The 13,230-nt window shown below is 38.0% G+C and overlaps 1 protein-coding gene across 1 annotated transcript in view; it reads left to right on the top strand.

Annotated features, from left to right (window-relative positions):
• The first annotated feature begins 995 nt into the window (after nt 1–995).
• The window catches only part of LRRC49 (leucine rich repeat containing 49), a 46,409-nt gene continuing 34,174 nt past the window's right edge, over nt 996–13,230 (top strand). The window contains exons 1-7 of the mRNA XM_065641783.1: nt 996–1,070; nt 1,913–1,975; nt 2,560–2,647; nt 3,239–3,436; nt 4,394–4,493; nt 5,578–5,781; nt 7,367–7,433. Of these exons, the coding sequence (XP_065497855.1) occupies nt 1,017–1,070; nt 1,913–1,975; nt 2,560–2,647; nt 3,239–3,436; nt 4,394–4,493; nt 5,578–5,781; nt 7,367–7,433 (774 nt within the window). The 5' untranslated portion in view covers nt 996–1,016. The remainder of the gene's footprint in view (nt 1,071–1,912; nt 1,976–2,559; nt 2,648–3,238; nt 3,437–4,393; nt 4,494–5,577; nt 5,782–7,366; nt 7,434–13,230) is intronic.

The following is a 13,230-nucleotide window of genomic DNA, read 5'->3' on the forward strand; positions in this document are numbered from 1 at the left end:
TCATTATCATCTAGTCTGCTATAAAAATGTTAATAACGTTGAGAGGATTCATGTAGATGAAGACTGATGTCATTTCAAACACTCTGTTGATTATGTCTCCATTGAAATTACCAGGCTAATGCTTGCTTTGGTTTTTTTTTTTTTTAATATAGCAATTTTCTATAATGTTTGAGTACTAGCAGAGATTAAGCAGCATTTGTAACCATGGGAGAACTGAAAACTAAATGAATAACATAGACAAGTCCCTTAGAGGGGGACCCATATCTCAGCTGAGCTTTTGATACTCAGGATTATAAACCCATGAACCACAATTTGCAAAACTTTCACAGATTTCTTACGGCACACTCATTGTTGACACGGTATTGTCTCATATTTTATATTTCTCACAAAGTAAGCCATAATTATGTTATTTTTCTGTCAGCCTTTCAACTAGAATGACAATACCCCAAGCGAAACCCGGGATACGGACGCGGAAGACACCGTGAGGCAATTCCCAGCCCTCCCGCACACACACGGCCACGCCGCCGCTTTCCCAGCCACCCAGTTCTCGCTGTGTGTGTTTAGAAGCACCCACGGCCCATCTGTGGGGCCTCTGGGCTCCCGGAGCTGCCTGGGGCTGCAGGTGCGAGGTGCCCGAGCCCTGACACCGGGCTGAGGTGCCCGCAGCCCTGACAGCCCCGGGAGGGGGGCAGGGGGACAGCCACACGCTTGCGAGGCCCCCTCCCGCGCCTCCCCGAGCCCTTTCCCCCGGTCCCCTACCTGAGGCCGCCTCGCCGGGCAGCAGGTGTCGAGCGTCGCTCCCGCAGCGGGCGCCGAGGGGCAGCGGGCGCCGAGGGGCAGCGGCACGGGCGACATCACCTCAGCGCTTCCCGCCACTCGGCGCGGCCGCAGCCGGCAGGCGGCGCGCGAGCGCGGCTCGCCGGGAGCGGGCCGGAAGCGGCGGTTGCCCTGGTAACGGCGGAGCGATTTCCGACAGGGGCGGCGGCCGGCGCGGAGGCGTGAGGCGGTGCGTGGCCATGCTCCCCAGCAAGTGCCGGCCCGGCAGGGGCCCTCGGGCCGCGCCCGGCCCGGTACGTACTGCCGTGGGGGGCGGGGTGGCAGCCGCCTCTTCTCCTCACCCACCGGTGTGTGGTACGCGGGCACAGGACCGGCGGTGGGTGCCGCCCCGCCGAGCCCCGCCGAGCCCCGCCGAGCCCCGCCGCTCCTCAGACGGGCGGGCCCGGGGCGGGGTGGCGGCGCCTCTGCGGGCGCGGCCCCGCCGCCCTTCTGGGGGCTGCGTGTGAGCGGCCGCGCTGGGGCTGAGGGCGCGGGGTGGCGGCTGCGGGCGGCCCTTGCGCGGGCCGGTGCTTCGCAGCTGGCGGAGCCCCTGGGGCCGCCCCGCGGCCGGAGGCAGCGAGGGGAGCGCGGCGGGGAGCTCTGCCCTCCCTGTGCCGAACTGGCGTGAGGAACCTTCCCTTACGGTGTTTTTATGGCCTCCTGTCGTTTGCTGGGCAGTGGATATATGAGCCATTTGGCTAAATGTTTCCGTTAAGCGTTGTGATTGTTTAGTAGGTGGGTGCTACAGTTTGTCGTGGAAGTCCAATTAAAAGACCAGCACATTTTGCCTTTAAAAAAAAATTACCACATTTAAATGCACGCATTTGTTTTCTTCATGATAAAGATGACATCCTCATGAAAGTCACACTTCCATTGTCTTTTAAAATCTAAAATCAGTGGGTTTTTAAGCTAAAAGTTTAGTGTTACTTAGTGCTGTGACGTACTCTTCATAATAGTTCTGCAAAATAGTTCCTTTCTTTGCAGCTTTTGCAGTTGAAAATCCCTTTATTGTTAAAAAAAAGTTACATTCAACTTTTTGTGTTGATATGCATTTTTATAAAATGTAATATTCCATTTTTTTTTTTCCAACTTGCAGGTTAATAATTGTGGTCTTCAGCTGGTTATCCAGACATCAGCAATAACAGACAAAAGCAAACCAGTAATTATTATCTTTTCTTTAATAGGTATATCAATGCCATTGTATGGTATAGCCGAATTTTTATGCTTTCAGATAGGAATTGCTTTTTCAGTAGTAATACGTTGACTTACATGTTGTACATTATAGTCTTGGTAATTTAGTTCATCCTATTAAAGATGCATAAAGTAAAACCATGGGGATGTACTATAGACTGCTGCAAACTTGACATATATATATGTCTATGTATATATATGTATACCGCATATATATATGATTTCTTGTGCTTCCATCTGTATGTCTCTTCCTCCTGTAATTGCAGTACTCCTTACAGGGTGTGTGGTGTGGTTTTTTCTTTATTTAGTCAACTGCATATGAATGTGCTGGTAACTTCCATATTTTAATTTTAGTTTCCAACACTGAAACTTTTCCATCTTAGGATCTTAATAGAATGAATACTTTTTTTTATTGGGGCAATTACTTTATTTTTTTAAAGCATTTGCAGAGTTTCCTGAGAGCCGTAGTTGTTACTAAGGTGTTGTTTGTCTGTCTAAAGGCATTATATGCATTTGAAAACTTTAACATTTGTCTTAAATATTGTGTTACAGTTCGAATTCAGAATAAATAAAGAACAGTCATCTTTCCATAATAGACTTCTGCAGCATGATCTGGAAAAAAACTATTCAGGAAGGCAAGGTGATGTTCAATAGGGTTTGGTTTGCTTGTCTTTTGTATATCTTTTTATTAACTGAACAGTAAAGAAAGACTGTATTATGATTACAATATGTAAGAGTGACAGCGTTTTTCATCACTTTTTGAGCCTCATTCTTCTGACCCCTTTCTTCTACCTACAAAGCCCCAATCTATCAAATGCCATACTATGCATTCCCTGAGAAGCCACGCAATTCTCTACCGTAACATTTTTATTGCATGTTTTAACATTTTAATGTATTTAGACAATTTTAGTTTCTAATTTGGAACCCCGTTACAAAGAGGTATTTTTCCTTTTGTGCTTTTGACTTTGAAAAGCAAGATATTTGGTGGTATCACTGCTAACTGTAGTGAAGCCTGGAGGAGCTTCTTGGCACACTGCTGCTGCTTGTCTGTCATATAAAAACAGTGATTGGTTTCGGCAGCAGATCACTTTAATTAATATGGCATTTTTTTATTCGTTTTGGCAAAAGACTGAAGACCAACAGCTGTTCAGAATGGGTTGATTTTTAGGGACATTATGCAACTTGTTATGTAGTAAATTTAAGTCTGTGGTTTGGTTTTGTCCCCACACAGGAGACCAAAGAGTATTAAGTCCTTTGGTGCATAATAAGCAGATATATCTTCCAGTACCATCCAGCCTGACAGAACTTTCTGGTTTGGAGTTGAAGCAGAATACAGGTTCTTTATCAGGATTTGGCGAGTCTTCTGTTCACACACCTACAAAATCTAGATCCCAACAAAGCAGCCACAGTATTAGTTTACATGCTTCAGGTAACAGTGAAAACTTCTCTTGTTAGTAGCTTTTTTTTTTTTTAACTATGTATCTCAGTGAAAAGTTGTGACCTTTATGATGCGCTGCTTCTGGCTGTGAGAACGCATGACTGAATAGCAAGTGTTACCTGCTGTTCCCTTTGGGTATTGAGAGGTCAATAGATCCTTGTCAGGAAACCAGTAGAAATATTTCCAAAATAGAATATAGACATTTAAATATAGGCTTTTTATAAACCTTTCTTTAGCAAAAGGGCAGTAATAGGGATGTTTCACGTGTCTTTAAGAGAATAACATTAGATGAAAAAGGTCACTATGCTGTTGTCATGTTTCAGACTGATTTTTAAGTCTCTGGTCTCATGTTTATTGGCTTAAAAACCTGAGACACAACTAATTTAAGACTTTTGCAACAGGGTTAATTGATTATTTTTGGTCTTGACTGTATTTTTTTTTTTCCTTCACAGTTGGTTTTTTTTTTTTTTCCACTGTGAAGGATCTGTAGACAATTTTTTCAATGTTTCAATGTTGTTGTACTTTAGTTTCTAGTTCAGTGAACATCTACTTGATCTGTGTCATTGAATTCATGCTGAGTTAGGTAGTATCTTCTTTAAGTTCAGGTACTGAAATTGTGAAACAATTATATAACCTTACTTTAAAACATCAATGGTAATTGTAATCAAAACAAAAGCATCTACAAAATATCTACTTACAACAAATTGTTGATACAAAAAACTCTAGATATGAGACCAATAGATGTACTTTGATGGATGTAGCTGTAAACAAAAAATGGCAGGAAAGAAAACTGATAATGAGGAGTACTGAATGAAGGCAAAAAGCACTTTGTACTGTGTAACTCTTTACTTTTAACAGGAAAGGAAATTCTGCTTTTATTATCTGTAGTTAATGAAATTATTTTACAAAGAAGTAGTTAATATATTCTCTGTATGATTTTTCTGATAGATAACACAAATTTTGGGAGCAGTTCATCGATAACATTTCCTGTATTGCAACGTACTGCTGAAGAAAAAATACTGAACTCTGATAGACTTACCCTGGAAAGGTGAGAAGGCAATGGAGCACACACACCATAGCTTGCCACTCTTGTGCCTGATGATCTTAAGTGATGAGTAACCCAGTAATGCCTTGGTCAATGGTGTGAGTTGGGGGTTTTGCTTTCTTGGTTTTTATGTGTGTGGTTTTGAGAGAACTGTGTCCCATAGAGAGATTCGGTATGAGTGCCCTCGTGATGAATGTATCCATACAGCAGCCATCTGAGGCAGTTAGAGCTTTTCCTTGTAAGCTAAGGAGCTAGCTTAAGAGTCAAAGGCAAGGTCATGGAAGTAATCTATAGAGTCAGAGACTATGTCTTCATTACTTCTAATCTGATGCATTAACTGTAGAGTGTTTTGTTTGGTTTGGGAGGTTTTTTTTGTGTGTGGTGGTGGTTTTTTTGGTCTTAACCCGGACACACAAAAAATTATTTGAAATATACTTAATTGTTTGGGGGTTTTTGTGGTTTGTTTATGGGTTTTGTTTGTTGTAGTTTTGTGATGCTGGTTGTTTGTTTGGTGTTTGTTTTTTTCAGGGGTAGGGTTTATGTAGTCCAGAAAGCTTTGTCAGGTCAGTAGGACTCCTTCTGGAATAATCTTAAAATAAGAATAACCATTTTCAGCATCATTTCCTGTATCTTTTACTTTTCACATTAACACCTGTTGTTTAATGTATTTGTATTTCAAATGTTAATTTCCATAAACCAAAGAAAAGTTGCATAGACACAGAACACTTTGAATTCCAGTCCAAACAGGCTGGTTATGTGGTATTTGATGAGAAAATTGGCAGACTCTGTCTGTTGAAATTGTAATAGTGTCGCAATACAAAACTTCCATGTAGTTTTCATGTAACAAGCAGATCTCTGATTAAGAGGCCAGGCTTTCAGAGAATTTTGGAAGCATTTCTGCTGTGTTTTCACAGTTTTTTGTTTGGTTTTGGTTTTTTGTGTGGTGGGGTTTTTTAATAATAAGGCGTTACTGCCTTATTTACAGAGTTTAATTAGCAAACCTAATTACCTTAAGGTCATATACTTTCCTAGGTTCTGTGGCTTACCAATCTGTTACTGACATGTGTATTTTTGTTTTTCCTTCCAGACAAAAACTGACAGTGTGCCCAATTATTGATGGGGAAGATAATCTTCGGCTTTTGAATTTCCAACATAACTTTATAACCCGGATCCAAAATATTTCTAATCTGCAGCATCTTGTTTTCTTAGATTTATATGATAATCAGATAGAGGAAATAAGTGGGCTTTCAACTCTGAGATCCCTAAGAGTCCTTTTGTTAGGAAAGAACAGGTAAAAATAATTAACTTAAAGCACCCTACTTCTTCATGGCATAACAACTGTGATCTATCATTGTGTCTATTACAGAGTTTTCAGATTGTGATGTTGGCTATGAGGCCAGTGAGCTCGTCCCTAGCACTAGTTAAGTGTTAGGGATCCCACCAAGGAAGTGCCACCGTTTTTCCTCATTGTATTCTTCAGCAACTTCCTTTCTTATGTAGATTTTGGCAGCAGTTCTGAAGTATTTTACATGTAACCCATGTAATCTTCTGTTCTGATTGGCTGTTGAATACATGTTCTTAAATTCATGTCTTTTTGCATCATGTAAAATATTCACTGATTCTTTATAACCTGTAAAAAGTGTTTCTGCCTGATGTACGTAGCTGGTAAAAAATCAGACAGACGAATCACAGATTTTATTGCTTACTTATTGATTCTGTTCTATTGGGAGATGCAACTTGCTAGTTGTATTACTTTCTAAAAATACAGTTCCAAATCTTGTAGCCTTTAATTCTAATAATTCAATAGGAGTATCTGTGGAGTTGCTCACACACTTAAGGGTTGTGTTCTGATTTTGTTCAGGTGCCTTATTTTCTTTATATTTGGTAAAGGAACAACTGGTAAACAAACTTCAATTATGTGCAGATTACAAGGAATTTATCTCTTAGTTCAGCCTGTGTTCAAAACTGACAACTTTCAATAGTGCAGTATGTTACTAGAGCTTATAGCTTTTATATCAAAAATCTCACCTGTAGAAATTTTTTTTGTTTATAGCAAAATATTGGGGCATAGGAATTATAATTTTAAGGTGCTTTAAGGAATTATTTTCCAAATTGTAACGACATTGAGTGCTGTGTAGTTTGGGTATGTAGAAGTATGGTTTGGAAGTAGTTAGAATTAGACATAAATGATTACAAGTCAGACACAGTTGCTAGCAACTTGTTTTCAGCTTGGTCTATATGTGATCTCTGATTATTCTCAAAGCAAATGCATGATAAAAGTGATTGTTTAATATCATCAACCAGTAGGTAATTATGCTGACTATATTGTAACCTGGATTTGGAATCTGAGAAAATAGGACAGGATAGAAAAGCTTTAAGACTGTGAAGTTGTACAGGGAGAGAAGAAATACTGCCAGATCTAGAGATCTTTATTGTCTAGAAAGGGACAGTGGCTTTCAGGTTTTTTTTAATGCATTAATTCACTGGAAGACAAAGTGGGAAGAAAAAAAAGAGGTTTATTCTTCTAAGAAACTCTCAAAAGCATGTATCACTATAGTCTGTCATTAAACTCATTTGGAATTAGCTGCTGGATAGGTGGATTATTGACTTTGTTTTCTAGTGGTGCAAGTATTCCTTCCCTTTTCATCTTCCTAGAAGAGCCATGTATGTACTGTTGCTATTGTGTTATTGACAGTCAGAAAGAAAGGTGATAGTCTAAGGCATGCTCATTCATTCTTTTTTTTTCACATGGTTCAGAAATGTGTTGTTCTGTTACTCTTAGTAGGTAGGAAGAAATGACTAAGTTTTTTATTAGCCAGAAGATGAGTTTTTGTCTAGTATGAAAAATAATCTATGTCATAATTGAAATCTTTCAGAATAAAGAAGATCTCAAATCTGGAGAACCTAAAAAATCTTGATGTTTTAGATCTTCATGGAAATCAGGTACAGTGCAATAACTTGATTATTTATGTTTCTTGTGTAGACAGAATGCATTTCCTGTGTCTTTTACCAAACTATTGCTTTTTGAAAGGCAACTGGTAGCAAATTTTGCAACTCTCAAGGTCACAGAAATCAGTAAATTAATAAAGAGTGGTATGATATTATTTTGAATCTTGGTATCAAGTCTCTTGTACTTTCAGCATTGTACTTTCGAAAAGTTACAGTGATTTAAATCCTGAGTCAGTTGAGTATAGTAGCATTCACACCTACAGAATAGTAATCTAGCATAAGTAGTTATGGTGTACTTAAACTAACGCAGTCTTAGAAGACATAGAAGAATTTAAGGTCCCATTGACTGTTGTATTGTTTCTACTATTGGTGATCTTACAAAACAAGATTCCTTGCATAGCTGCAGAAGAGTTAAATTTGTACAGGAAAAAGCAGAATGGGTCCAAGCATACTTCTGAATGGACTTGGGTCACTTAAGGTCTATTCAGTTTCCCAATTTGAGACTAAGCAGTCACTTCTGTTTCTAGTGCATAGAAGAGGGAGATTCTTGTTTAATGGGTGTGTCAGAAGCAGCATGGAGCATTAAGGGCAAGCTGGGTATAGTATTCTTTAGTAAAATAAATTTAAAACATGTGTGATACAAAATGTTCTATAACTGAGCTGTTTAAAACAACATACAGTTACTGTGACTATATAAGACCAGTGTGTGGATTTTCTGGACTCCTGTTCTGACAGTTTTGACATCTTACTGATTTCTCTCTTTGTGTGTTCTTTATTATACAATTGCTTGACAGTGGAGAATGGGAATGCCCTTTTTTTTAAAAAAAAAAAAAGTTACTTTTGATTAAATTCACTATCTTTTCCTATTTAGTGGTAGGAGAAATAGAAGAAAACAATAGTAGATAAGGAGAATTATTTTGAGGATTCTAGTAAAGTGATGATTCTTTATTGCAAAAATGTTGCCTGTAAAGCTATGAAAAACCTCTTTATTGGATGAACGTGGCAGTTCATTGAGCTGTAGTGCACTGAATCAACATTCTACTACAGTACTCCTTGAATGGCACTGTGTATTTGGGTTTCGGGTAGAAGTATTTCTGTGGTTTTGGTGTTCGTGAATTCTACACATTTGATGAAATTATGCATTGTTAGTCATTAGAGCATTTCTGTGCAGTTTGCGCTGATTGCTTCTATTCATCAATTCTGTTACTGCTTGAGAGTAAAGATTGACCGCAAGTTGCTTTATAGGGTATTTTGGCAATTTATTTCTTGAGAAATAGATGAGTTGTCTTCAAACTTGTTGATTTGTCTTTTTAGTTTTATAAAGTCATCCTCTGTGGTTCATATTTATATAGGTATTAGAACAGTAATCTGTTTTGCAGCTTTTTTATTCTTTGTTTTACATAGCAGCTCTGTTTTGACTGGAGTTTTTGTGTTTTGGAGTTGCCATTTCTTAGTTAATAGAAGATGAGGACGCATAATTTGTTTTGTAGTAAAGACAGTTCTATTAAGGTGAGAATATCTGACAAGCAGTCTTCATCACAGAAGAGAATTAGCTCTATTTGCTGCTTGCATATAGTTTACTTGAGGTAGGAGTTAACTTGCATTTGATGATTCTGATATCAGCAGCTTTCCTCTGTAGTCAGAAGGACAATTCCAGAAGGTGGTTTAACATTTTTGTTAGGCTCCAGTAGATGAGAAGAGTCATTAAGTAAAATGCTGCTATTTAAGTGATATTGCCTAGCAACAATAATATTATTATTACCATATACTATGGAATATAATTGCTATAGTCGTATTACTACTGCTAACAGATTTATGACAGAGAACAGAGTCTTTGTTTTCATGGTTTGGCTTCTCTAATGTCACCAAATTCATAAAACTCAATGTAGCAGGTTACAGCAAAATCCAGTAAATCCTCCTGATGCCTTTTGGCAAGTCATTTTACCAGGTTGACTCTTCAGTGAATGTGATATTCCACAGTTCTTTCTGAGGTCATTGAAGGTGCTTACATATCTGGCAAGAGAAAAGTATTGTTCTTTTAACTACCATGTTTCCGCTTTATGGTTTGTATATGCTATAGGACATATTTACAATAAAATACTGAAATATCTGGTGTGTAGTATCAGTTACATAATAACTGACTGAATAGTTTTCATTCTTACTTCAGCACTTTAATTTACTACAAGAATATTTTAAGGTGCTTGCAATAATTCTTTTTTTTGGTGTTCAAAGCTATTGTTAATAATGCACAGTATCTCTTACATCTTACCTCTGATCCCAGAGAATAACTGAACAATTAAATCTTGTGTACGAGTTATATTAAAGGTATTTGAAATGCATTAGACTAGCAAAAAATGTTAACTCATACGTGGTGGTTCTATGAAAGGTAAGAAATCTCAGCAGTTGCTCTCAATAGATGCAGAATATAAACACTCAAATAGGATATGGCCAGAATATCAATATTGTTGATCTTATTTTTCAAGAACGCGGTGCTAGAGCATAGCTATAAATTATTTTTGTTAATGTTCACGGAGTAGCAGCAGTTAAGAGGAAAGCTAGATTCCTGTTTCAGTCTGTCCCTCCCTCTCTCTTGGGGTGTAAATCAATCCTGTAGATGGAATGCAGATTGTGAAACCTCTAAGACTGGAATCTTTCCAAGAGGCTGGAGGTGAGGAAAAACAGAAGGAGGAAAACTTCAATTTTGCTCACTTTTGAGAAAATATTTTGATTTATTTGGGCGATGGGGTTTTTTGATAATATGGTTTGGTCTGAACTTTGAGACTTCTGCCAAAGTGAGAAACGTACTGGGAACTGGATATACTTTAGAACACTGAGCTGCAGTGTTCCATCATGCTTAGTGATAAACCTTGCATGATTTTTTTTTTTTCCAAATCAAGCTTTTTAATGCATTGCTACTTAAAGAAAATCCTTTTGCGTAATAAATATCAAAAAGAAGGTTAAAAAAAATCAATGTAATGCCTAATGAAATATTACACTCAATGCCTACACTTTACAAAAAGAACAAAATGTGAATTCCATTGTCATATTACTTCTCTTTGTGTATTTTCCTACATGATTTATTAAGGCTCTTGATTTTAACACTGCACAGTAAAAATTTGTAAGAAAATACACCATCTGAATAACATTTAATTAAATTTTTATATAGAGTCTCTGTTTCTATGGTTATTAACCTGCTAATATGGACATATAGTGCTACATCATTCAGAGACCCTGCACATGGTTGTGTGCATGGTATATTTAATGCACTACAACTTACATTTAATTTTGAACTAAACATTTAATTTCTCAGTAGTGCACTTCCAAGCACTCTTGAGTAGTCTATGGAGAGAGTGCCCATCGTTGGCTTGATCATTGCTGTCAAGGTGAATAGTATAAATGTTATATGTTCCATATAAGTCTCTTTAAAACCTTTTTATTTTAGGTAGGGTAAAAATTGATTTTGCTTTATCTTCCAGTGAACTAATGCATTAAAACTGAGTCAAGTTGAACTTGAATTTCGTTCTAACTTTTAGAATGAAATTTATTCTATAGTGCTTCACATTTTAAAAAGTCGTTAGAGTTATTTTTTGTGTTCTGTTAAGTCTTGTGAATCATTTTCCTTGTCAAAAGTTCAAGAATATAAGTAAAAAAAAAAAAGGCAATTTGATTTTTCAGGCATTGCCTTCTTTTCCATAATCACAGAAATGTGTGTTAAGACACAACTTTTGTGCAGTTTAATTTTTGATGAGCGAATGCTGTGCACAAAAATCCCTTATGAAACAAATCTATTTTATAGCTAAGTATTCAAACATAAAAGCGAACAAAAAATAGAATAATGACAATATTTACAACTAAAGTCTTCAACTTACCTATTTGAAAAAGCAATTAAAAATGATTGATAATAATCCTTGTTTATTTATAATTAATAATAGAAAATAGTCATAAGACATACTTTCTTTTTAGTAAAAGAAATGTTATTTGAATCCTCTAAAAACAGGTGATAATGGCTTGTTATCTAATCCACTATCGATTATCTAATGCATAACTGAAACGGAAAAAATCCAGCAAAGCTATTTTTACTCTTTATCACTTTGCTAAGTTTTATCTTTATACATCACCAATGAAATCATTGTCTTTGCAATAGCGGTAAAATGCCAGGATTAACGTTTTACATTGTGGCATGCTGTAGTTGTAGCTAAGCAGACATCTGCAGAGGTCTGAGCTCTTCACGCTGCCCATCTGTTCTTGGCTTTGCTTGTACAAGTCTTTCTGTCTAAATATATTGTTCTTAATGGTGGTAATTTTTGTTCCTTTTGCTGTAATATTTTTGTATCCTGATAATTTTTATTTTCTGTGTGTAATACACGTAAGTGGACATGTAATAGTTTAAATAGCAGTTGAATCAAAAGTTGGTTTAAGATGTTATTTAATTTTGGGTGTCCTATCTACTTTTGTACACTTTTTAATGGAAACATTGCTGAAGTACTTATAGCAGCATATTCAAGCCATATGTCAGACTTAGAGATACATACACACACGTGTGTGTATATATATATGAAAACTAACAACAACATTATGTGTTCTCAAACTGTTAAATAATAGCTGCCTTACCTCTTCTCCCATTCCAGGAGCTGCTAGACACTTTCTGGAAATTGGCACAGCCAGATTTGTGCTGGTCTAAAGCATCAGAAAGTTCCTTATCACTGGGCAGGTGTGTGACACCAGTCGCTATCTTGCTTGTCTGCATCCAGCTGCTGTTGGCAGCTTGGAGGAGGAATAGTGTGCTTGAGTCCAGGGTGTTCAAGGGAGCGTACCGTGGTCCAGCAGCTGGTCACCCTAATTGAAAGGGCGTTCGTTATACTTGCTACTAGCTTTGTACACTGCATCCTTGCATGCCCTGCCACTTTTTGCGGAAGGCTGAAGTCTTTCTTGCAAGATAACCTGCTGCCTTCTTTCTGCCATGTAGCATGGGCTTCGCTAGAATATGATAAGAATATCCTCCTGAGCAGTGACAATACTTCATTCTTCGCCATGATACATTGCTGTGTGCAAGTTCTCTGTAAATGTCTGGATAGATGCTGGAGGACAGATCACAGACCACGATGAGAAATAACTATCTGGATAGAGGTCCTTGAGTGGATCACTCTGAGAAATACAAACAACAGAAAATGAACCCAGATTGTGTTAACAGAGTGATGAATGCCTTTGTAAAATACAGTTGCATTTCTAGAAGTCAAAAATAATATTAAGGGGCAGTAGCTATTATTACCCTTCTATATAAATACATGTTTTATTTTTGGTTGGATCTCCTGGATCTTTAAAATAGGGTATTAAGTATAAAAAGAAACTTTGGGCAGCTCCCTGTTTACTGTAGTTTAGTCACTTTATTTGATCCCTCCATTTTCTAACCACAGGAAGCCAGGAGCTGCTGAAGAAGTGCTGGGGACTGTCAAGCAAACGCACTGTGTATCGAAACTAAGGAGGCTGCTGCTTTGTTTTCTAACTTTTGAGCATGTCTTTCTGATTCCAGCAAGCACCTGCTTGTAAAACTTCCTTGCAAGTTCCCATTTCAGAATAATTGCATTCTTCTCCAGAGGGCTGTGGCTGCTCCTTGCCCCTGACTCACAGCAAGTTCCTGTCCTCGTCACCTGCTGGGAAGTCTTGTCTGTGGAGCTCCTGTAGATAGAGTTGTGAATGCTCCTACTGGCTTTTGAAGAGGCATGAAGGGAAATTGGTGCAGAGTTCTGTGATGGTAGGGAGATAACAATGCTGCATATTCTTGTAGTGTAGG

Source organism: Caloenas nicobarica, chromosome 10 (genome assembly GCF_036013445.1).
Source record: "Caloenas nicobarica isolate bCalNic1 chromosome 10, bCalNic1.hap1, whole genome shotgun sequence".
Classification (NCBI taxonomy): domain Eukaryota; kingdom Metazoa; phylum Chordata; class Aves; order Columbiformes; family Columbidae; genus Caloenas; species Caloenas nicobarica.